The sequence below is a fragment of the Miniopterus natalensis genome, chromosome 11 (assembly GCF_054644295.1).
Source record: "Miniopterus natalensis isolate mMinNat1 chromosome 11, mMinNat1.hap1, whole genome shotgun sequence".
In the NCBI taxonomy this organism is placed as follows: domain Eukaryota; kingdom Metazoa; phylum Chordata; class Mammalia; order Chiroptera; family Miniopteridae; genus Miniopterus; species Miniopterus natalensis.
This window is the reverse complement of record NC_142091.1, coordinates 32,204,929-32,231,364: the sequence shown is the minus strand read 5'-3', so window position 1 is coordinate 32,231,364 and position 26,436 is coordinate 32,204,929. Positions and strand designations below refer to the sequence as shown.

The following is a 26,436-nucleotide window of genomic DNA, read 5'->3' as shown; positions in this document are numbered from 1 at the left end:
GCAAGTCCATTCAGTCTCACCAGAGCAGTCACCAGCTGAAAAGCAGGGGGGCTTCACATAAAAATGGGGAAAATAAAGCTAATGAATGGGGGGGGGGGGCAATGTCTCTCTCCAAATCAAGGCGATGGCATGGCTTCAATGAGAAAGAAGAGTTTTGCTGTCAGAATAATTGTTGGAGCCAGAGCCTGCCTTTATTGAAAGGAAGTGTCCCTAGAGCCACGGGAAGGCGCTGGGAGTGGGCTCGCTTTGGCCCGGGCTTCCGGCAGAGGGGCCCCAGGTGCCGCGGGGCCCAGAGCAGGGCGCGTGGCCGCCGGGCAGCGGGCGGGCGGGCGAGGCGAGCTGGAGCTGCTGCAGCTCAGGGCCTCCCGCTCGGCTCTGCTTGCTGGGCTGCGCAGGTGAAACGGTGACCCAAAGTATTTGTGTCATTAGTCCAGCCTATGGACTTGCTGTCTGAATCAGCCATGAGCCCTTATAGGACAGAAAAATTAAGAAGTGGCGTATGGGAGAAGAGGGAATTGGAGATGTGAGAAGAAGAGGAAGGACAGGGGAAGGGGGGAGAGAGGAATAAGCAGGGAAAAGAGACTGAGAATAAAGGAGAGACAGGCAGAGACGGGTAGTAAAGCGGAGGGAGTCAAGGAGGGCTGTAGGAAAGTCAACAGCTTAGAGAAGGGGAGGGAGGATGAAAGGAGAGGTACACAAAAAGAGCTTTGGAATGAGCTAGAAAGAGAAAGGGGGAGCAGGAGCGGAGGGGGAATGAGAAAGAGCCACAGGCGAGAGCCAGAGGCGTGGAGAGCGTGCCCCTGGCTTGGAGTCCTGAAGGGCCGGCAGAGGGATCTAAGACAGCTCGCAGGCACCTGAGTGCAGCTTCATAAAGGTGGGCTCACTGAACACAGAGCCAACCCAAGAACTCGGGGCTGGGAGAAAAGGCCTGCAAAGAGATGGCCAACAAATCCCACGGGAGAAGAGCAACTACAAATGCCCCTGCAATCAGCTGACAAATGGGATTTTGAATTTGGTAAAGCTGAGACCCCTGTGGTGCTACACATTGTACCAGAGCATGAAAAATAGCACCAGGGACACGATCTGGCACTTTTCCGAAAGGGCCCAGCGTGTGAAGGTGACATTGCGCCCCCAGCAAGCCTTCAGATTGGAGAGAGCTCCGGACAAAGTTTGCAGTGTTAGCACCAGTCTGGCCCCAGTCTCCAAGTGCATTTGCACCAGATGTAATCTGGGTAACTCTCCTGTCATTTCCATACCAGTCGTCAGGTTTGCTGCAAAATACACCGGGTCACTGGAGCCATGGAGACCTCAACATTGGGAAGCGCAAGACAACACAACAAATGGAGGTGTAAATTCTATAGGAAAAGATCCTCTCACCAATTTGCTTGGTGATTCTTCAAGCAAATATATATGTATATATATATTTATATAAATCTACATAAAAAAATCAGTGCAAATGCCAATTCTAATCTGAAAGCATCTACACTAGGAAAATAAATAATTATATTACTACAAAACCAAGGGTTGGTGGTTCAATTTGATTGTACTCAGCCACAACAATACTTAATATTAAATGAAAAGCACATCACACGACCCGCGGAAACATCTACTCGTTAATGACAGTCCTTTAAGTAAATGGTTGCATGCTCAGTTGAGAAACCAAAGAAGTTATCATGGTGGCCTAAAGATAGAGCTGGGATCAGGAATGGCATTCTGGTGGCAGAAAAGTTCTGGGAGCAATATTGATGAAAGTAGACCTTGACCTGAAACTGGCGAATGGCAAATGTGATCCATGTCTTTAACATTTTGAGCAATCTAAAGAAGTTTCCAGAAATTTAACTTTCATCAGAGGGGAAAATATACTGCCAGCCCTTTCATTGGCAAAGGCAGCCTCAAGACTATAGGTAGATGCATCATTTTGCTTTTTTTGTGTTTGTTTTGGTGACTGCGGCCAGACAGAGAGTGGTATTTAGTGTAAGATGAACACTGCCTGCTTTTGGAAAGAGACTCTCATTCTGAGCTGCGATGTTCTTATTATGAAGAAGCCCCATCACTGCAGATGACTCTCTCTCTTGCTCTCCACCCCAGCCTGCATGCTGGTTTGCTGCACAGTGTGGCAGAATCCCTGCCAGGTCTGGATGTACCCCAGAAATAAGGCGATGGGGCTTAGTCTGGGCCTGCATAGAACCCAGAGTTGAGTGGTTATTGAGATCACAGGAAAGTCTCTTTCTAAACACCTTGGGAACAAGCAAAGTTAATGTCACCATCAGCTCTAAGGTAGGATATAGGCTTCAGGAGGGATGATTTTTGTTTTTAATCATCATTATTATAATTTCTAAAAAATAAACTTGGTCCAGGTGCCACCCTCAAGAAAGGCAGTTTAGTTGATTGAGCTCAAAGTCATTAATTGTCTTTCCTTATGGTTCTATCTCTGCCTTGTACACAGAAACAAATCTGCACCTCTCACCCCCAACCAGGTAATCCCCTTCTCTCTCTCTCTTCCTCAAAGAAATAGTGCATCTTGGAACAGATCTCTCCATGACTCTATACCATCTCCGGCTGTTATAAAACTTCAATTACTTGTAAAACAGACAAAAGAAAAAAAAAGTCCTAATTACTCGTGGTTCGCCAAAATACTAAATGATCCTTTAAGAACTGTATATAAGTAACTAGGAACAAAGTCATTCAGCTATTTGCATGGCAGGCCCAGGTTGTGTAACAAGAGAAAAGCCAAAAACTTCCCCTTTAGCTTGTTTGCATGAGTTGGTCTCTGAAAGCCATCAGCTTAAAAATGCATTAACCAAATGTCTTCCAAAAATATCCAAGAGGGCAACTCATTAAGGGATGTGCTCCATGAAAGTGTATCACTAATAGGGAAGGGAGGTCATGAGAGGTAAGTGGGGAGAAGCCTGTGTCAGACTTTGAAGGAACTCAGATGCTCTTAGTGGATCATTGGCAACAGAAGGGAGAGTGCAACTTACAGTTCTTGAATTTGATGGTCGGCAGACAGTGCATACAGTTACTCTTTCCATTAGTTAGTCTTTACAAAATATTTCACAAAACTTTTTTAACCTATAGAAATTTGTTTCTATACATTTAATATATTTTTTATTGTATAAATTATTCTCTTTAGTGCCTTCTTTCACTTTATAAATGGCAAAATAGACAATAAACAATCATAAAGCTAACCTCAGGTGGAATCCCCTCTTCCCAGTAAGGTCAGTCCTCCACACACTCAGGAATTTTATAAAATGCTCGTCTTTGTAGGTGCCAGTCAAAGAAACTACACGCATATCCTTCCCTGATATTATGCCGTCTCCAAAGGGACTCCTTTCTTTCTTTTTTTTTCCTTCTTTCTTTCTTTTGCTTGTTAAGAAATCAAAGGATGTGCATAGTTATAAAATTCAAAGTGGACCAATTACAGATGTGGGTAATGGGAAGGTTGGTGAAGTTCAAGTGCTGGCAACTTTTCTTTAAAGCAAAAAACACAGAGAGCTCAGCAGCTAAGTCAGCTCTGGCCATCTGCTGGGTGAGGAGGCTGCCCGGCTCGGGCACCAAGCCCGTCAGAGGTTCATCCCTACGCCTGGCCCCTTGAGCAAACCAAAGCCTTCCTGCGCACCGCAGTGTCTTTTCTGTCCCACCCTTTGGCCCCTCCGTTTCCTTCATGGCTTCACACAGTTTGTGTTGTACATTCATCAGAATTCACATTGACTGCAAAACATAAATGCAACAAAAACATAAAAGCCTCCAAGTAGTATATTATATATATTTTGTTCTTCTAAATGCTCTTCTGTCATTGTCAGAGGTGCAGTAGCTAATTTATAACTTTTCCTTTGAGGGAATCCAGATGAAAGGCCCAGATTGCTCTTCAATAACAAGCTTGCATTGGTTATATATATCTTCTAAGGTGTCTCCTTGGACAATAGCTAAAAGAAAAGCAAACACATGCATAGTTAGGAATCAATCATCCAGCACACAGCAGAAGCTCAAATCTGTGACAGACAAGCTCATCAGAAAGCTTAACATTACTTTTCACTAATAGGACAATGCAGAAAATTCACCTAAACAAAGTCACATCAATGTTGAAATAAATGCTTTCAAGGCAGGTTCTGGATCAGCAATAAACGCACCACAGTCTTTCTACTTTCTACCTGTTTGTCTGTTGTTCTGGACAATGAATCAGTCATTTATTTACATTTTATGTGTGTCTACTGTGGGCCAGACCCTGAGCTAGGCATTAGTTAACCTCCTCAACCCCCAAACCTTTAAAAGGACATCCCATTCATTCTCCAAGTAATCTGGTAAAATAAAATTTTACCCTGTATATTCATATTGGGAATATCTTAATACCATAAGTACCTGTAAGAAACATAAATAGGAGGAAACAAACAAACTGTTAAACTGTGTATTACCTAAAATACAAAGTCACTTAGAGTAGATGTGAGTGTGTGTATATATATTTTTCCATTTCAGGTAGGGGCTTTATTGCATATGATCCCTCATGATATAAATCTATTTTATATAATTCCATCTGATACCCATATTGTGGTAAGGTTTAATTTTTGTCATAGAATTTGATGTAAGTATCTTTTATTATCTCCTTTGAACAAAAGCTATCTTGTAGCTAGATCTCTAAGACATGTCAGTACTACCCTTATGACAGTAGGACTTAGAAATAAATTGCTACTGAGACATGGTTTAGATTTTCAAAAACAGTCTTCAGAATATATTGATTATTATATTTTACTCCTGAATCTAAGCCACTGCCAAATATACATTGTTTTGATTTGATGGTCCTACCTCTATGCTCTTTTAGAATAAAATATAACTCATATCTTTGTTATTGATAGAAATTTTACTTAAGATTACCCAATTCAACATATTTGCATACTGCCACGCCACTGGTATTTTTCTATTCTGAGCAAGGTAAAAAATAAAATATCTAACTTCACATAAGGTAAGTCAGGAGGAAAGTTCTTGTTTTCACACTATCAGTTGTAAGGCAAATTCCACAAATGCTGCTCACTCTTTGGATTTGATCAGTGTTCCATGAAAATACATGAGAGAGAATCCAGGATACCCAAGACAAGAAAATCTTCCTTCCTCAAACTTCATGTTTCCAAGGAAATATTTGAAAAGAAATGTTTTGCTCGACAGGGAATTAATTGAAACACAAGGAAGTATTTCAAGACCCTCGTTCACATGTTCTAATGGGAGACAGACCTCCAGGTCATTGAAACTGAGGGTGCAGGCCCCGCGATTGCTTCTTAAGAGTGGCTGCTTTGGATCCTGCACATTTTGAGTCCTCAAAATTTCTTTCTCAAGTTTCATGCTGATATCAGGGAATAGTTTAATGAAGTATCAATGCCTAAACTCTCCTTAATAGCAGGAGGTAGCTCAATGGCATCTGGCGTCCCTGGTTTTGGATGGGGCCGCTGGGAACCTGGAAGCTGGCTGCAGCTGCATTCAGAGCAGGGAGAACCCAGAGTCCGAAGCACATGGGTAAAGCAGAGGGGAGCCAGGGATTCTTGGCAGAAAGGTTTTAGGACCCAGGTATCCCAGGCCCTCCTTTATGCCAAATGCCAGGCAATTAATGTCCTTTATCACAGTTCAAGGGTAAATAAACTTACCTGTACTAGACTTATCATGGTGATCACTTTGTAAGTTATATAAATGTCTAGTCACTATGTTGCACACTTGAAACTAATATAATATTGTACAGGGCGGGGCAAAAGCAGGTTTACAGTTGTGAGCACATGAAACACAGAGTTTATTCTTATATTATTATTTATTAATTATTGTATAATACTTCCATAAGAATAACTGTAAACCTACTTTTGCTCCACCCTGTATGTCAACAGTAATTGGAAAAAAAATTTAAAAAAAAAAGAACTTACCTGTAAAATACTCTCCAAATTCTTGTTCTAGCTTAATTGCACGATCGTAGGTTTTCTTGGCCTGTTCCTCTGTTAGGCGCTTGTTCATCTCCCTGGGAAAATGAGGGTTTAGTATTAGAAAGCACAGGGACTATCCAAACCCTGAAAAATGAAATGTCTGGCACAAGTGGATCCTGCAGGAAGCCTAGTGTAATCTTAGCGGCAGCTTCCTAGTCTTCATTTGGGAGTCCTCTTTGCTGGAATAATTTTAGCAGCGAGGACTCCCCCCAGGAGCTCACTCTCTCAGTGGGCAGTCTCTCGGTCCCATGTTGGGTGGACACAGAGTCTGTCTGCTTTTGATTCCTGGTCCCTGTTCTGCCCTCTGCAGTCCCACAGGGTAGGCCTAAACTTCCTCCACGACAGGCAGCAGGGTATTGACATCAAGCCCTCATGTGTGCCTTGGGGTATCCACTCCTTCAGAATAAACTGTCTTACTATCGTCTATTCTCTCCTTGGACACGATTTCCGAATCCTAATCGTCCTGGTCCCCTTTCCTTGGACTTTATTTTAGTCTCTCTTGACCTCTCTTAAACGTGGAATTGAACAAAATCTTCCAGAGGTGGTCAGAGGGAGGAGAGAGAGGGCCAGAAGGGAAGGTGTATCACGGTATTTTGGACTTCATTACATCTGAGAGAACATGACTTGACTGTTCTCAGGTCCTGACCCCTCAGAAGGCTTTGACCTCTAGACTCCTCCATTCTTCCCAAGGGCTGCTGCTTGTCTTCAACGTGCATGTGGAGTGGAGAAACAGAGAGCGCTTCCAAAGAATTATACAAGGGGTGACAATCCCCTTAGGCATGTCTATCTTTTTTTAAATCCTCACCCAAGGACATGCTGAGAGAGAGAGAGAGAGAGAGAGAGAGAGAGATTGGTTGCCTTCTGTAGGTGCCCTGACCGGGAATTGAATTGGCAGCCTTTTGGTGCAGAGGACTACGCTCAACAAACTGAGCCACTCTGGTTGGGCAGGCAGGTGTATCTTTCAGGCTGAAAGGCATTCTGTAGCTCTTACTGCTCAGCTTTCACAAATGATAAGGCATGTCTGTAGCAACCAGGGCCCTGAACTTCTTGTTTTTATAATCAGATGGTATCTCAAGGAGCTGCTGAAGAAGCCTTGAATGAAAATGAACACAGAAGGAATGTAACAATCCAAAGTTCTGGGACCAAAATATTTTCAAATAGACTGTAAACAAGTAATATCAAAGAGTGAGCCAGGATAGAGGAGCCTGCTAAGGAAGAATCTCCAGTGCTCAATGTGCTTATTTTTGTTCGGATAGAACGGGCTGGAAAGAAATTATGCCCAAGATTCTCTGTCCCTTTCTTTCCGTTAGTCTGTCAACCATTGGTGTATCATTACCTGTATATAAGTGATACTTAATCATTGTAAGTATATTTAAATCCAACCTACTCTCAAGGGCAAATTGAGGTGAGAGAAAAATGGAAAATAACCTGATCTACTGATTCCTCACCAGGGGCAGCTTTACCCCCCCATGTCCTCTGATGTTAATTTTTTTTTTCTTTTTTGCCTACCAAATTGCATTTATTAAATGCAAATTATTTTATCTTTCTATGTTTTTAAAATAAAAAACATTTTATTAATCAAAGACTACCAATCATTGCCTGCGATCATGACAAGAATACCAGTGTGGCTGCGCCGGGCTGAGAGAAGTCCAGCCAAGAGCAGAGCCGTTTTAGTCGGGCCATCGGGATGCATCACGGGCGGGGAGAATTTCCAAAGCAATGCTGCCATTGCCTGCCGCTTAGGAAGCCAGAGGCCTGAGTCTGGAACATGTGATCTTTGTCAATTCCTTTTTTCAGAGCAAGTAACTGAGGCTTGAAGTAGTAAAGAGACTTGCCTAAGATTGTACATTTAATAAAGAGTAAGTCTGATGCAAGAACTTGAACTTTTTGGGTTTTTTTTTAAACGAATTTTTAGTCAAACAGACTTTCCATTATACCAAGACTTTCTTTCAAAAGACACTTATTTGAAAAAAACACACCAAAAAAACTGAAGTCAGACATTAACATGATTCTGGACACGATGCTGGTGGCTGCCATAGAAAGAAGTGGGAATTGGCTGTTGAAGTAAACTCATCTCATCCTGAGGGATGGTATCTATGGCCTTCCTCCCAAACAGCACAAAGCCCTAGAAGCTGTGACTGACTGTCACCCTTGGGTGCAGAAGATGCTGGACTAAACCAAGGAATACATTTCAAAGAAAGACAGTGTTTGGCTCTAGATGTCAAGAAATCATGTAGCCCGGGATCTTCTTTCGCTTTCCTGGCCCATGCTGGTCTGTCTTCTCTGAATTCCCCTTGCACTTTTTGTAGCAATGACTGAATTTAGGTTTTTAATTTTCTAATATGTGAATTTTTGGGGGTCTTTTTGCCTAGCTTATGAGTTCTTTGAGGGCAGAGACCTGACTCAATACATTGAACAAATAAATGAATGAATGGACAGTTAGACAAACAAATATAATTATATGATAGTTGAAGACAGAAGTGAACACAGGCCATCATGGGAGCAAGAAGGTAAGAGCAGACTGGGCTGGCAAGGTGAAGAGACACAGGAAAGCTTCTCACTGCCATGGAGTGGGGCAGGGACAGAAGTCACAGGCAGCACACTATATAAAGAACATCTCTTTCCTGCACACCCTTGATTTCATGCTTCTCTGGAGAGTCAGCCATGTGTGTGCTAATAAGCTGGGTGGTTTGATGTGGAAGATGCACTTGAGAAATAATGAGTGTGATGAGGTATCAGTGCCTGACTGTGACAGCTGCCACGCTCTCTTTCCAGCTGACCTAGCCTTCGCTCCTCCCGGGGAGTGGGCAACTCAGGACAGCTTTGCTCCTGAAGTAAAACCCTTGGAAGAGACTGAGCTGGAAAGTCAACATCCTACATTTATGAATAAGGGCACGTTGGTTGGAATGTCACCACTACTGCTCTGGGGACCTATGGACAGGCCTGCAGTCACTTCTGTCAGATTCACCATCTTCAGGAGGAATCCAGCCTTCAGTATGTTTAATTTTCCTTGGTGATAAGTGGCTGTGACAATGCCCTAAGGCAAAAGCAAATAAGTCATCTCATAGTTGTGGGAGGAAGTAGACCTTCTCCTACTGAGCACCAGATGGGACTGTCTCCCAGTATCACACAGAACCAAATGTGCAACTGCTGTTTCTCCCTCAGGCCTCACTTCCTGGGGAGCCATTCATCCCACTGCGGGCTGACGATGTGAAACTTACTTTTCTATTTATGAAACAGGCTCTTAAGATGCTGTTCCCAGGATGCCGGGGCCATTTTTCTCTTCTTCTTATTAATGTTAGCATTGCTAATAAAATTTATGAGGCTCTTTACAGATTATAAATTACTTTTACATAATGAAATTTGTGGTTGCTTAATTCACTTTGTGCAATACTCCACACAGTATCCTTCCTACATGAGGAGAAATTTAATACATGCTATCAGGAATGATATGATTGAGAACCATTATTTTATTGTTAACACATATTTTTCCATGTGTCAACTACGAGTAAAGCTCCTTATGCTAAAATTTAACACCTAAATGATCGGGGCTGAGTTTTCAGCAACTTCCTGATTTTATTTTTACATCCTGATAAAAACTTTATCTATCCTTTATTGATGAGAATATAGTCTGATTTTAAGATATAGCTCTGGCAATTTCCCCAGAGATCTCCTATGCATTTAACTTAATTCTCTTAGGCTACACCTCCTGCTACTGCAGCTCGCTTCATTTCTTCCTCCTCAGAGGAGACAGCGGGACAGTTAGCCCATATCCTCTGTGAGTAACTGCTTTCACCTCTGGGAGTAAGTCATTTCTTTGATCTGCCCATGAACACTGTTTTCCAGCACTTTGTGGTTGACTCTTGCACCCTGTCAAATACTCTGAGGTCTTGAGGCCCAAAGGGAGGCGTATTTGCGACAGACACGCTAGCATGAACTCTTGTGATCTCTTGGAAAAGGTACTATGCTGTTTATGTGTTTTAAGATGATCAAATAGCTTTCTTCCATTTATAATAAAGGAGCTTGAAATATTTCATAGCAATAATAGCTATGATTTAGTGAGTGCTTACCCTATGCCAAAGACCGTATGAAGAACTTGACATTAATGATCTTGTTTAACCTTTACGCTAGCTCTTATGAGGTAAGTGTTCTTTTTTTTTTTCAATTAAAGTATGATTTTATTGATTTCAAAGAGAGGGAGAGAGAGAGAGAAACATCAATGATGAGGGTTATTGATCTGCTGCCTCCTGCATGCCCCCTACTGGGGATCGAACCTGCAGTTCAGGCATGTGCCCTGACGGGGAATCAAACTGTGATCTCCTGCTTCATGGGTCAACATTCAACCACTGAGCTATGCTGGCTGGGCAAGGTACGTGTCCTTAATGTACCTAGTTTAGAGGTGAGGAACAAAAGGTCACAGAACTGATTACTGGCAAAGCAAAGAACCAATCCTGGCCTGATCAATTCTCAACTCCCTGTTCTTAGCCTCTTTGCTCTGCTACCTCATTTTTGTACAGGAGTTGTCTATAAAGCAATGCCAACAATTTCTATCAAACTGCCAAAGGAAATGTGTTACTTTATAGTCAGATTAGGAATTTCTGCTTAATTTGTTTAGTGATTTTCGAAGGAAGATATTTTAGAAGTCCTCTGGAAATTAAAAATAAAAAAATCATGCATTTTCTTCCCCTTGTTCATAAATGTGCACAAGTATGGAGCTGTTGGTTTAACTAATAGATATTTTACTGCCAAGCCATGAAGAAACGCCCTATAAAGGATAGTGGTCTATATACATGAGGTTCTAATTAAGGAACTTAAGAATTATACGATACAGCAAAGTGAAATGCCAATGAAAAGAGTCTAAAATATTGTGCGCTCCTTCTATAAAAACCCACACATTTAAAAAGATTTACCAGCTGAACTGCTCTCAGAAATAAGAAACAATTCTAAGATGACGCTACGTATCATTTGGTAAACAAAACCAAACAACTAAACGAAATTAAATTAACCTACCTTCAAAACAACCTGACGACAAAACAAAACAATCACACACACACAAAACAACTTGTGAAATGAAAATAAAAGTCAAGAAACATTAGTGAAGACATTTTAAGAAATTACTGACATTATGTCTGTAGTGGCTCAAAAAACTTGAATACAGCTTTAAGAAAAGGGAATGCTTTAAAAAAAATCCACAATGGCACTTCCCATTTGTAAGCATTTGTGACAGAGCTGTTAATGATGTACTGTGTCATATGGAACAGGGGGCCAGATGAAGGCCTCCAGTGGCCTCCACTTACATCAGAGGTTCCAGAGACTTGGGCTTAATGAAGATGGCAATGGGATAGAGCTGGGCAACTTGTAACCGCTTGATAGCATTTCCTGATACGTCAAGTATACAGTGTTTGCCCTGGTAGAAAGAGAAGAAAAATATGGAGTTAATCCAGAAAAAATGAATATAATCCAACATCCACTAAAAATAATGTGCGTTTTAGGAGAAGATAAGGGATAATGGATTTCTAAGGGTTGAGAAGGATCGCTGCAAAGCATAAGTAAAAGTTGATACACAGGTCATCACTGAATGCTTGCCATGACTCATATTTATTACTCCCTTACTAAGTGTCTGCCACTGGGATAGACATTCCACATGTGTTATCTCAGTTAACTTTCTTTTCTTTTCTTTTAAAAAAAAATGAATTTAGTGGGGTGACATTGGTTTGCAAAACCATACAGGTTTCAAGCATACCACTCAATAAAACATCATCTGCACACTGCATTGTGCACCCATCACCCCAAGAAATAGCTGATATTTTGTACAAAGAAGGTATGTAGCCATGTGACTGGGTCTACTCTCGTAAAGCTCGAAAATCATCTCCGAAGACAACTGTTGAGAAGAAATTCCCAAATCTATGAGGTAAGTGTAATCAACCACATTCTACAGAAGAGAAGACTAAGTCTTAGAACCATTAATGAACTTGCCCAATGTCTCGGAAACGCAAGTCTTGGGCACCGATAGACTTGTTGGAATAAACAGACACCTCATTGTTTCACCATCTGATGGTAAATTTGAAGGAATGCTAACCGTGTGAATTTACAATAATTCCATGAGTATTTGCTGAGTGCTCATATGTATCCCGACCTTGATGTGCTCAGTCTAGCAGAGGACACACACACACGAGTTACCTTAAATAATGTATCTTAAATGCTGAGACAGAGGCTTGCCCAGGGTATGTAAATTTCTTATTTGTTAACGAACAGAAACCCTATTACATTATAGCACACCTCATTTAACTTGGCTTCCGTTGCAAGGAGTTGTTTTATAAAGTAGTTCTGGAAAAGTAGATCTATTTGCCACACATCATATTCTACCTCCTGAAGAGAAATGGCCTCATTACCCTGATGCTAGAAGAACTTTACACAAGAAGAGAAACAGCATATTATGCAGATAGAAACAGTTCTAAATCAACAATAGGGAATCAAAACTCATCTATAATATTTAAGTGAAAATGAACAGAGTCCACGAATACCTGAGCTCTTATAATTGGAGAAACGCACTGAGATGGTTTAAGTAATAGATTACTTAAACCACTTAAGTAATAGATTCCGAGTTTGCTGTCTGAAGTGCAGCGGCCACATAAAATTAAAACTTCTAAATGCTATTTGAGTTATCCACCGGCCAGAGCAGTTCAAGTTAACAAAGTTTGTATCCACATGTTCAAGGAGCAGAATAAATGCAATTATCCAGGAGATCCATTACAAACGGTTTGATACAGCTCACAGAAACTAACTTTTGACAGAGAGGAAAATGGGTACAGCCGCTTAGTGTATTCTTAGACAGACATTAAAATTTCTTATTTAGTTTTTGTACCACTACATCAATGGGGGGGGGGGGGATGTATTAAATGAATTCGACCCAACAAATATCAATTATATAATAAATATAATTGGCTCTTAAATACTTATTTTTCCTCTTATGAAATTAATTCTCTGTTCACAGATCAGGACCTCCCTGTAGGCATATCTTAAGGCTACACTCAAGTGACTTCCTATCCTATTCTCTTTGGAATGTTCTCCTCTCTTCCAGTCCCTTAATGGAGGCAATCACAGCAGCTACACTTCTTTAAGCTGGAATTTTTCCCAGCAGCAGGCTAGGCAGTCCTCCCATCTATCTATCTATCCCCCCATCATGAAGATCTTAAGTTTTCAGGGAGATAAGACTTAACTGCTGCTAAGAAAAAGGATGCTGACCTAAACCATCAAGAGTAATGAAGCTTCCTTAATAAATTCACAGTTGCTTACTGGGACCAAAGTCAAGAACAAAGGGAATCTTCAAGAACCTCAAGCTGTTAAATGCCTTTAGGTTTACACTCCATCCTTTCTCCCTCAAGTCAGCCAGCCAGAGATTAGAACAAGGATTAACAACCATGCTCTAAAGTGATTCTTTACTTAGAGGTCTTAAAAGGAATATTTAATTAAACTTTACAAATGCAATCAGGAAAAAGTAATGACCAAAGTATGCATTTTGCCACCTGGGACCCTTCTGCAGGGGAGGTGTAAGATGGTTGGTGAACATACCCTTTCTGCTACAAATCTCACAGACTGCACACTGGTCCCATACAAGTTGTCGTTGTACTGGCCAGCTTCTATGAACTTGTGCTCTTGGATATCTTTCTCCATTTGTTCTCTGGAAATGACAAAGTGATAGTCTCTGCCATCCACCTCGTAGTCACGCTTTGGCCTTGTGGTATCTTAATAAAGCAAAAAATAATAAAATTAAGATAATATATTTATAATCATAAACTTCTTTTCTATTTATTTACTTCACCACACCCTCAACAGAGATACATAAAAATATGTAATATGAAGGACTATGACATAGTCACAGGTACCAGTCTTAGCCTCCTACTGAAAACAACTGTAAAACTAGACAAAATATATGGAACAACTAATTTCAAGCATCAGACAACAGGCAGTGCAGGGCTGTGATTCTTGATAAGAGAAACACATAAGGGGAATTACATTTACCCTACTTTCATTTCTTAATGGAGAGTCTAGAGGTCCATGGCCTTAGAATGGTTACATTTTGGAAGGTTACTCTAGACTCATCTTCACCAAGTCATTACTGAAAGAAGCTGATCTGTCAGTAAAATCTTAACATTTTATATATAAAAAAAATAACAAAATCCAGACTCTCAATGATGTAGCATCACAATGTCCAGCACACAATAAAAGATTATGGGACAAGCAATGAAGCAAGAAAATGTGTCATATAACCAGGAAAAAAAATGGACATAGAGTATAAATATATTCAAGAATTTTAAAAGATATAAAATTAGATCATAGTTAAGGCGGGACTGAAAGTCATCAACTCTAATTTGGGCTAGATGCAGCTAAACTTCTTTGTAAGAAGTGAAGGGCAAACTATCAATATAAACAAAAAATGTTAATATATTTCCAATCTTTGACTTAGCTATGCTATTTCTGGGAATCCATCTTAAAAATTATCAAACCATACAATTTTATCCTTAAAGATGTTTAATTATATTACTTTATAAGTTATAAGTAAGTTTAACATTTAATTACAATTCATAATAATGAAAAGTAGAGAAAAATAAAAATACCCATAAAGGAAGAATGCTTAATAACATAATATTTAAAATATTTATATAAAATTTTAAATAATGTAAACAAAAAAAATACTCTATATATCTAAAATGTACCTAACTGCAGAAGAAAATGCACATATAGAATGAATAGATGGAAATCTAACAAATATTAGCAGTGATGTTAGCTCTGGGTACTGTGTGGGATTCTGTATGTTTTTTATTGTCTTTTTTAACTTGATTTTTAGCATTTCAAAGTTTGGTACAATGAACATGTATTTCTTTCTCTCTCTTTTTTTTTTTTTAAAATATATCTTTATTGATTTCAGAGAGAGGGAGGGAGAGGGAGAGAGAGAGATAGAAACATCAATGATGAGAGAGTCATTGATCGAGCTCACAACCCGGGAATGTGCCCTGACCGGGAATCGAACCCTGATCGCCTGGATCCCAGGTCGGCGCTCAACCGCTGAGCCACACCCCGCAGGGTTGAACATGTATTTCTTATAATTATATAGTGCTCTAATTTAAAAAAGAGTAAGAGAAGAGTGTGCAGGGTTGAGGAGGACATGAAAATAGTGCTTAAGGACTGTGTTGTTTTTTTCTTCCAAAACTGGAGGAACAAACTGGAAGGTGCTATGAATGGACTAGGGTGTGACTTGATCATTTCTACGTAGAGCCTTTCTCAGGACAGGTTCTATGGCAGGATCTCTCCCCAGAGACCTTGCTGGGAAGCTTCATGAGATACAGCAATCATCCTAATTCCCTTCTGTCCATAGACTGTACACATGCAATTCCTGCTATTCTCATGTATTTCAGGTGACATTTGCAGTACTGAAATGTAAGAGAAACTTCAAAGCATAGAGCTTTAAAAACTGTAGAGTGAAAAAAAAAGTAGAGTGAGAAAGAAATACTTGTTGGGATCAGATTTAAGCACTGTCATCTAATAAATTGAAGTGTTCTGATGGGCATGTCTACATACACAGAAAGCTTCCATGCATTAATGTGACACTGGGAATGGAGACGGAGGGGTGAGTAGGGCGAGTACGGTGGGTGGAAGGAGGGAGAGCAGATAGAATTTTACAGGGATACCCACAGGGGGACCAGGGACCTGAGAGTTGTGTATATGACAAGAAAGCAAGGTTAAAGTCTATAATGGCTGAGGGGGTAGGTTAAAGTTTTATACACCTTCTGGTCTTTATTCTACCAACTCCTAGGACGATTAAAACACAGGGGAAAGACTATTTCATTTTGGACTGATGCATGGCCTGAAGTCATCTTGAGATGATTTTAACAAAATGGCTTTGTTTCCAATCTTTCTTATTCTATGGGAAAAGATTTGTCAGCGGCATTTCGATCATTCTGTGAGAACACACTGATGCCTATCAACAGTCCTGTTATTTTAAATGCTGTCGCAATTACAAAGAAAGAATTCACCCTGCCTTGTTGGGGAGCACAGTCAGTTTGAGAAACATATTATACTCACTAAATAGAGAACAATACTTATCAGGATAGATGAAAAACATGAGGCAGGGAAAATTAAATAATAATAGGTAATAGGTAACTGATAGTATTTGAATCAATGGAGAGATTATTGGAGAGACAGAACTATGATTTATCATCTTAAAGGGAGCCAAGCTTTTTCTTTCCTGATAAAAAAGAAATAATACTTACGAGGCACACAGGAGCCAAATTTGTCAGGGAATTCAGATATCAAGTCGTCGTTGATCCGATCCTTCATGGGGCCCAGGATAATCACTGGCCGAGTATAGTTTACTGCAGAGGGAAAGGAAGGTGAAGGTGAGGGGAGAGACATGGAAACAACTGCAAAACTGCCTGCCCTTCAGGGGGGTTCTTAAGGCAAAATTGCCAAACAGTAAGAAGTGCCGAGGGCGTCCCTGCATCGGGTAAACTGCCCACACAGCCCTGCACGGGAGCCTGATGTTTAACGTTCAGCGTGTTTGTCTGCTGTGACTACTTTCTGGAATTTATTAACAGGAGAAAACAACTGCAGCGTCTGACAACGAAAAGAAGCATTTGGAGGGGTTTTGCTTGCTTTTCGGTTGTGCCTACACAATGTCAAAACCACGACCGAATTTAGTCAATGCAGTGGGAGAAAAAAGATTCCAAAGCAGCGGCTTGGCCGTTGTTTAGACAACGACTTTAAAAAGTAATTGTTAGTAGTAACGACAACTTATGTTTTTATAATTTCTCTTCCTCAGCTCAAAATGCTATTTATACCCTGCGGGGGTTTCCCAATTCCTTTGTATCGCGGGTTAGAAGGAACTCCACAGTTCCTTTGGTACAATTCCTCATCTGATGCCTGCATTTCCTCTGCGATATGACAGCCATTAGCTTCTGTATAAATGGCTCCAGGAAAGGAAGCCCAGGCTTCTGGAACAGCCCACAGGCGGCCTGTGCCTTAGGACAGGTGTGCAAAACTCCCTTCTCAATACTGAGCTGTCTTCAGGCTCCCGGGAGATTTTATCCACACTGTAGGTGGGACTCTTTAGTGACTCGGCTGTGGCCTTCCCATGAAGGCCCACTCCTCCGGAGGAGCCCCTCTGTCCTCCGGGGGCTGTCGCTGCCCGTGGCCAGCAGTGATTGCCGGTGATGGGGCGAAAGAGAGAGCACGTGGTGTGGGAACAGCCCGGTGCTAAGCGGAGGTTATTTTCCTTCTGCCTTCACCCTTTCCCTTCTATAAGGGTGTCACCTGTCGCGGCCTGGAAGTCAGGAACCGGAGCATGCCGGGAAACTTACTTTCCTGCCTTGTGACAGGCTCATAAGAGAGAATGAAGTCTTCTTGCCCTCCTGGGAAGAGAAGAGAGGAAATTTATGGTGGACTAACAGCCAGCCATGCACCGCAGCTACAAGCCCTGCTCTGAGACGGGAGCAGGCACAGCGCGGGGTTAATTCCCGAACTCTCTCTCGGTCAACGACTCCGTAACTCCCTCCTCAGAAAACTGTTCAGCACTGTTACAGTGGCAGGTTTCTGACGGTCACACCTCTAGGCAGCCGATGGAGTCTAGTGGTCCGCAGTCCATCAGGGCAGGGACCTATGAGCCCGCCTTCCCTCGGACACTGAGCAGCGGGGCACTGTGGCCTCCACGCCTAGCGTTACTACTTAAGAGAAAACCGCCTAGTTCAACAGCAAAGTCTATCCGATCCTTTGCTGCTACATTATTGGAATTTCTGGGCCTTTTATTTCATCTTCCATTTTATTTCCCAAAGAAGCAAATTGTTCAAAAACAAGTGTCTGCTTGTTTCATTTGTGATGCAAAAACTTCATCAAGATATAACAGGACACTGAGGATTTTACTCTAATAATTTACTCTGATAATTTGTTGGGAAAATGCTAGGTCAAGTCAAGAAGATAAAAATTGAGGTGTCCCCTAAGTCCCTGGTGATAACTGCCATTAAATCTAGCCTGGAACTTTGGGAAAAGAAGACAGACAATGTAGTAAGAGTGTCATCCCTTCCAATGTCATATGCCACAAGCCTTTTGATTCATGCTGGGCCTCAATTCAACAGATAATCCTGGAAGGTAAACTGGTTTTAGGCAATTATTTTTTTCAGTCATCTATTTTACCCAGTTCATGACCTGGGCATGTGATGAGGCTGATGCAGCTGCAAACCCAGAAGGGCATGCTCTTGTATTTGCTATAGGCCTAGGACTGACTATCCTTTGGTGGGAAGTCGGTTAGGACTGTTGAAAAAGACTTCCTGTCTGTTGTTTCATATAGGAGGTAGTTTTTCCTGAAACCAAAGGGCAATGAATCTCACTGCTTTATCTCCCATCACCCCTGCAACAGTCAGTCTGTCAGTGCCACATGTTCCTCCTTCAATAGCCACAACATCAGACCAGCTGAGTTCATTTCATAAAAGGGGTTAATATCATAGTTGCAGACTGACAACAGTTTTGGGGAAATTAAGTAGTATGTGGATACAGCTGTGAAGTAGAGATGTCTTCCCTGGAGACTGGGTAGCTGGGGTTGGGTGGAGGTGCCTTACATGTACAAGTATGAAAAATGGTCCTTGGCTTAAGTCACACCATACTTCACCCTCAAGCAGGGCCTACTCTCAGAATGGCACTGCTAGGCCAAGCTACTTCCTAAAGGCATGGAGAGGGGGCCTGATGTTTCTTCTAAGTGGCATCTACTCAGCTTCCCCAGAAGTGTTCAAGGCACATTCCCACATCTGGGCAGGGGCTTCGTATGTGAAGAGTCAGATTCACTTTTTTTTTTTCTGATTCAGAAAAAATGATTCATTTTAATAAATAAAAGTACTGACATTTACAGAGGCTAGGCCAAAAAAAGAAGAAAGAAAAAAAAAAGTGATTGATTGCTAAGTTCCAGCTATCTAAAGTCTGAGATATAGAGGTCATAGGAATTCAAAAGATAGGCTTAAAATGGTTGGGGAAAGTATAGCTTTAGGAATAGAAGCATGGCCGACTTAGAGCCAATGCCAGACTTTAATTTTACAGGGAAATCTAGGTGGAGTGATTAAAACGTGAAAGGAGAATATTAACCATGGGATAACAAGGGTTTTCAACATCAGGTGATACTTATGTCTCTCCACTAGACTGGGAACTCCATAAGGCAAGGACTGGGTTTAATTTACTACTGGCCCCCAGCACTTAACATAAAGAAGGATGGCAATGAACTTGCATTCTGATTTCAGCGGTAGAAAACAGGATGAGCAACGAGGCCAAAGGTAGGTTCTGCTTTGTGTTTCTGTCTATGTGCTTTCCCTTTGGGAAGAGTGGTTTTCTCTAAATGAATGTAACATGTTATGTCCCCACAGGAATCTCTTTCCAATGGCCTTGCAAATCATTCTGATGGAACATTATAAGGCAAACCTTAAATAAGGTATTTGGCATCAGTATGTATAACTTGTGATTCAGAAAACCAGGTCAAAGCAACACAGCTTTGATTAACTTTGTTAGGCAATTCTGTAGTTCTTTGTTTATCCATTGCTTTTTGTTTTACTTTCTAATTTATACGAGGCACTGCTTCTTGTTCAGAGCAGGAAGACCGGCTGACGACAGTGGCAACATCCCGTATGTCAAGGCCCGTCCCAATTCTAATGATCCTGAGACAATCAGGCACTATGTAAAAAAGTCACCAGGGAAGCTATGGCAGTTGGTATCACACAATAGCTGTGAATTCAAATAGCTTGAACCAATTTTCACTTTCATGTTCAAGAATGAAAAGGCCTGTGGGTAATGGAAAGACTAATAGGGGGAGGGGAAAAAGTCACAGCAATAAAAGAAAGCTAATCCATGTGTGTATGGCATTTTCCAGGCCATAAAGGGCTTTCACATCCATTGGCTTCTGCTTTTCACAACCATTTCTTTGCAGTAGGTGCTCAGGTGAAGAAACTGAGGCTCAGATATCACAATGTGGCCTGTTTTCTCAGGTAGTAAGTAGTGGAGTCAAGATTTAAAACCATATCTTTTTTGACTCCTTGTTGAGCATATGACATTGTCTCAAAAAAGCAAGAAATGTGGAATTCTCTGTGGGGGCTGGGATATAGGGGAAGACCTTACAAATGAGCAAAGGATGGGTGGCAGAGATAGGAGCTAAACTGGGTTAGAGTCACTGAGAGGCCACCTGTAAACTCCACCTGTAAATATCAACTCTTAAAAAAATGTTGCCGTGTTATCTCCATAACATAGTCATTCTTAGTAGTTTTTCTATTTTTTGTTCAGGAGGTGTTGGGACTTGGAAATAACAGCCGACGAAAAGGTACCAACTGTTACTTGCTCTAGTTTCTGCAGCTGCATGGCTGAGAGTGGGAGAGCAGCAGTGCTGTGTGTGGGCATCAGCAGCTGCAGGAACCTTAGCAGAGGCCTTTGCAATAATCTCAACGCCACACCTGGTGTGTGAACTGGAAACTAGTAAGAGGGACTCGGAGTAAGACCTTGACATGCCCTCATGATAGAGAAAAGCAAGTTGATGTTCTTTTGGAATTTTTAGAAACTGGAAGAGAGGAGGGAAGTGAAGACAGGGGGCCGGACATTCAGTGTTCTAAATTTAGTGTTCAGTGCGTGTATTGGATGACTGTTAAGAATAAATTAGGTTCTTAGAGCCATAGAATGTTCGTGTTAAGAGTTTTAAGTTTATGTGGTTCATAAATGGGAAGTATGCAGCACGTGATGTCACTTGACAGACATCACGATGGGTCACTGCCTGCATTACTGCTGGGCTTAAGTTGGCTTCAGTACTTTCAGCACAACTCTTCAGGCACATATTACCAATTGGTCAGAGTTGGAATCTTGATTAAAATCTACTTGCCATCTCTGTTTAACCTGAACTACTCATTTTACATAGGAGAGAACTGAGGTTCAAAGATATTGAGTGATTCCTTCGAGATCACCTGGTGAATCTCCATGGGATGTTCAGAAGATCAAATCAGTCAATGTACTATATAGGACCTTAGCATCAGGCTTAGAACATGGTTAATGCTGTGTAAATGTTCTGCTTGTATTAATTTGATAGGTGGATGGGAAGGTTGAAATGTACCAGATAAAACATGAGGGCCTGGAGTGGAGACTCTAGGGAAGAGTGGAAATGTATGAGATTCCGAATGAAAATGTCTCGGTTGGACCTGCAGTGCCACCACATCAGTGAGGCAGGTCGCCTCTTGGAGCTTCAGCTTTCTCCTCTGTAAAACGGAGTATTATTACAAGCTGTATCTCATAGTTTTGTTGTAGAAATCAAATGAGAAAATAGTTGTGATGAAAAACTGGTTTCTGAAGGCTAAAGAACTAGAGGAAATATAAGGGCAGTGCTTGAGTGGAGCAACGGGGAAAAACATGGGCTTCATTTTGACTAATTCCAGTGAAAAAAAGCCGTGGGTCTCCTCATTGGCCTCTCAGTTTCACTCTGATCATTTCTTCAGGATTCTAGTTTTGAAAATCCTGTTTAGCTGATGAGCACCAATGGGTTAAAAGGATAATTATCAGCTCCCCCATATCCATAATGACATAAGAGCTTTACTGAGCTTTGAGGAAGGCAGGTCTCCCACTGTAGAGATTTGCAGTCTCCATTATGCCTGCATGGTCTCTACTGCATCCCAACACATGGGCAACTGAAAGCTGAGCTACAGAACCACCACAGATACAAGCCAGGGCTGTACTACTTTGTTGACAGACAGAGATCTGAAATCAGCCCATAATTAAGATAGTTTTGAGGTGGCATTTTGCATAATTAGACAATGTGCACTGTAATTATCTGCATGTTGTCTAGTGCTCAGTATAGTTGGACTTTGAAAAAAATAATTATCTTATAATGATTGAGATGGTGCAGCAAAGCTCTGAGCTATTTATTAGAATGTGGGGTTTGTTTAAGAGTGTGTGTGTGTGTGTGTGTGTCTGTCTGTCTGAAGAAATGTATGAGGCTTTTAAGTAAGGTTGTTACACAATGTAACCCCAAGATGCAATGTGAATGGTGCCCCCTGGAGTTCTGAAACACACAGCAGCCTCGAGCTTTGTTTCTAATCTTTCATCACACAGTTTAAAGCCATTTTGTCCCCAGAGTGGACATGGAATGATTCTAAGGGTACAAAAATAACACCTGAACATCAGTGGGAAAAGGATCTTTTTAGTGTTTGTTTACTCTGCTATTCACAAAACATAAGGTAGTCAGTCAATAGCCAGGAATTCACTAGAAAGTGCAGCCTATTTTTATTTCAAAATGACACTTTCTGGAAACCATGTCTGCCCCAGGCCTGTGTGCCTTTTCTCATGCCACCTGCCCTGCCTAAATGGTTTCTTCCTCAACTTCTCTGGCTGGTAAGCACCTCACCTGCCCAAAGCTCAGCTCAAGGCCACTTCTTTGAAATCACCTCGGAGGCCCCCACTATCTTAGGCTAGACTTTTATCCTAGAAGCTGACACACTTGGCACATTTTTTATTTATTGCTCTCTCTCCCTTCTCTCTCTCCCTCTATATGTGTGCTGAGCTCCAGAGATGGTTGAGATTCATATTGGGTCTCATGGTGTTTATGAAGAGAGCATGACATATAGTAGATGTTGAATAAGTAAACGAATATTCCTCTGTAATTCCTCATATTTCCATCCTGGAGAAATATCATTTGCTCCTCCAAACTAGGACAAAGCTCTTTTTACTTTTGTTCATTTGTGAAGAAAGTAATTTGAGAGGCTGACCTTCTGTAACCTCAGATGAGACCCAAACTAATACAGATGATTAGACTCCATATTTGCTCTAGGAATATCAGAGTCCAGTTTCAACTCTCCTCTTTTCTCATAGATAATTCAAGCTAGCTGCTTCCAAGTATTTCCTTTATTACCTCAATAACATTTCTGTGCACCTACTATTTGAGAGTTAAAGGAATTATGTGATACCATTTTGGAGCATTACTACCAAAACTTGTCAAGCAGCTGCAAACTTTGGCCCAAGTTTTATAACTTAATGATTCTAAGAAAAACATTCCCACCTCTAAAAGAGAATTCAGGGGCCCCTAAAATACTCTAAAAAAGACTTCTAGAGGAAAAGGCAGTTCCTGTATATACTTTGAATCAAAAGGCTTGAAAAAACAAGGTATGATGCTTCCCCCTTCTATATCTGTGTCTACAGGATGGAAGCACAACACTTAAAAACTGAAAACCGGACAGCAAAGAAAATAGGGCCGTGAAACCAGACAAGCACGTTGTATATTTCCTTATACTAAATTGAGGGTACCTCAGAGTCAGGGAGAAAATCTTGGGTCACTTTTTCTTGGCCTGGACTCTCTGTTTTGAAATCAAATGAAGAGAGGGGGTAGGCAAATGTTTCTCCAAGTTTGGATAATTGCAAAATTGTAAGAATTTTAAGAATGTACAAATGTTAAGGACCAAATTGAGGACAAGAAACCTTTGATTCCTTCATTTATAAGACTTGTCATTCTGTTGAGGAAGAAAATGAACTGGTTCTAAAATTTGTCTGATCAAGGGTATCTTCACAATATTTTCAATTTTATTCTGCGGTGTGTTTCATCTTCCTCCTCGGGCCCCTACCCCCTTCTGCCACCTTTCCTCTTGTCTGTGTGTGCTTTTTCCTATTTGCCACCAGTCTGGTTCTCCAACGCCTTTCTCAAAATCCAAATGAAATTAGTCTTATTCCAAGAACACTACGTGGCAGCCTATCTCAAAAAAGGCATGGTTTTGTAAAGCACCATGCTATAATTAAAAAAACAGAATCACCAAACAAAATCTATTCTAGTTTTTAATTAATAACAATATTGAAGGGAAAAAAGCCCACCCAATTTCTGTCTTGGTAGCTGTGGGTCATATGTATTGGGCCTGCAGTTTTCTAATATCCTCAGCAACTGCTTTTTTGAGTCACCCATTTCAGTAAGGAGTACAAACAAATATTACAGAAATTGTAAAAATTCTACTTAAGAATATGTACCTATGTTAGTCGCCAAAAACCAGTAAATAGGTGGTAAGAAACCACAGGAACGGATCAGAAGGATGTGCTTGGTGTTTGGTGAATATTTACATACGCTAAGCAAATGGCTTGAGGTGACCAAACAAAGACCAGAAATAATTTTTAAGTAGTTACCTACCTTTTCAGTTAAGCTTTCTGATCCAAGATTTGTTCACTTAAAGAAAAAACGTGAGTTCCTTCAACATTAAAGGATGAAACTTTTTCATCACTTCCCAACCATCAAAAATATAATATTATGTGTCACAGTGTCTACCTTAAAATTTTAATCAAGGAGAGAAGAGATATAAAAGGTTCATGCTCAATTTAAAAGGAACACCGTAATTCATAAAGATTTCTCTCATAAAAGGGAGCCAGGAACAGAACGGAAAAGGCAAAATCAGAAGGAAAAGAAAACCACGACTTTTCAACCCTCCCACAGGGAGTTTAAATTATTTGGGGGGTGGGGGCACAGAATGTCAAAAGGCACCAGGTTGAACTTTCCCCCCACCTTCTCTGGGAGAATTGCCTCATAGGCCAGGCAACTGGGGTTGGAACTGCTTGCTTAAGTCACATGAGTCCACCGGTGGCCCTAGTGTCTTTTGTATCTTTCCACATCAAATGATGATTTCATTTCAAGCCATTTGCTTTGGGTGAAGATGAGAACAACAACAGCAAAAATCTGAAATGACCACCACAGGCAATGGGGGCGATTGCAAAGGAAAAAAACCACAAACCAAAGCAATCACTTACGGTAGCTACTTTCGCTATCGCTGGCATTAGAAGAAGCATGTTCTGCAAGAACAGCACAGCAAATTAAAGAGATACCAAGCATTGGCGAGCAGCCAGGGCTTAAAGGCACACACTCATGCACAGCTACTAGAAACGGGAGCAAAAGGCGAGTGAAAGGCCGCAGAGGAGACCGCATTAAGGAACGGAGATAAGATAAAAAAGATGAAAACTTTATCTCCACTTTACAGGAAACTACTACTTGATTGCTGCATCTTCTTTTTAGGAAAGTATCTAATTACAAAAAAATGTATCATGTCAATCTAAGCACTTTAAAAAAAAACCACAAAAAACTTTGGCCCATTCCTATAGGTCTGATTTTTCTATATGTGTGTTACTCAGGTCAATGTGTGTCTGAGCTCGATGTTTCAGGGGTTGCTAAACCAGCAGTTTCCTTGCAGGCTCTTTAGTTTTTCCAAAAAAAGAAAAGAAAAGAAAAAGTTTTTATTGATTTTAGAGAGAGAGGAAGTGAGAGGGAGAGAGAGAAACATCTATCGGCTGCCTCCTGCATGCCCCCTACCGGGAAAGGAGCCCCCAACCCAGGCATGTGCCCTGATTGGGAATTGAACCCAAGACTCCTCGGTGCATGGGATGACTTTCAACCAACCAAGCCACACCAGCTATGGCTCTTGCAGGCTTGTTTCTCTATTTTAGCCTTTAGGTATTTTGTAGGAATATTGCATTCCAAATTGCCAATTGATCCCAGGAATTCCTTGCATTTTATTTCTATTTAACTATTTCCTAAACCAATTCTCAGGATGAAAAGGGATTGCTGGAGATCCTTTCTGCTCCAGCGAGTGAATAGAAAATCTTAGAGGAAGAAGAGTCACTGAAAAATGTTTTATGAATTCATTTAATATTCCCTTGTTTTTATTTTAAGATTCTTCTTTGGATAGCTATTAGTTTCTGAAAGAATGAAACAGGCAGGAGGTAAATGAGCTGACACCAAGCAGGTCCTGGAATGGAGTATGTTTTTAATTCACGTTGAATGACTTGCTTGTGCAGTGATATTTCACATTTTTAGAATTAAAATGCAGTTTAGCTCATATCCCAGGGATGTATATGCCAGAATTAGAGCTTTTATTTCCAAAATCATATCCTTTCATCTGTGCTATGTATTAAATTATAGAAGATAAATTCATCAACTTAATGACTATTTATATATCAGGTTAATTAAATGAAGACTATGCGACAATTTGATTTCTGAAGCTTATTAGCAATAACTTTAGCTTTTTAAAAAGTTGCACATTTTTAGAACTAGGAAAAGAATATGTAACATTATTCCCTAATGGTAAAAATGAGCTTTAATATGTATTTGATATTACAGATTCTTGCCAATTGAATGGGTTAGTTTTCTTTGATTTAGCTTTACTGAGTTATAGCTGACAAATAAAATTGTAATACCTTTAAAGTGTACAGTGTAATGGTGATGGATGTATAAACACTGTGAAATGATTCCTACAATTGAGTTATTTAATACATCCAGGATGGATTAGTTTGAGCATGAAACAAATGAAAACCAAAGCATGGGTTAAATTCACACGAATAGTTTCTCTTTGTATTTGTGTGTGTCCAGCACTGCACTGCTAATTTAGACGCATGTTTTACAAGTGCAGAGGAGCACTAGGGAAAGAAGTGTGGACGAATCCATGCAAATCTGTTTGTGTTA

At 40.8% G+C, this 26,436-nt stretch overlaps 1 protein-coding gene across 2 annotated transcripts in view; it reads right to left on the bottom strand.

The window, feature by feature from the left end:
- Positions 1–353: 353 nt before the first annotated feature.
- DLG2 (discs large MAGUK scaffold protein 2) overlaps positions 354–26,436 on the bottom strand; it is a 1,615,022-nt gene continuing 1,588,939 nt past the window's right edge. Inside the window, exons 22-28 of one of the 2 annotated variants that reach the window (XM_016206846.2) lie at positions 24,732–24,773; positions 17,312–17,362; positions 16,226–16,327; positions 13,527–13,699; positions 11,252–11,361; positions 5,898–5,989; positions 354–3,926 (exon numbers count right to left, since the gene is read on the bottom strand). In XM_016206846.2, coding sequence (XP_016062332.2) covers positions 3,820–3,926; positions 5,898–5,989; positions 11,252–11,361; positions 13,527–13,699; positions 16,226–16,327; positions 17,312–17,362; positions 24,732–24,773 — 677 coding nt within the window. In that variant the 3' untranslated portion in view covers positions 354–3,819. The remainder of the gene's footprint in view (positions 3,927–5,897; positions 5,990–11,251; positions 11,362–13,526; positions 13,700–16,225; positions 16,328–17,311; positions 17,363–24,731; positions 24,774–26,436) is intronic. The other variant, XM_087821627.1, reaches the window with a different exon arrangement.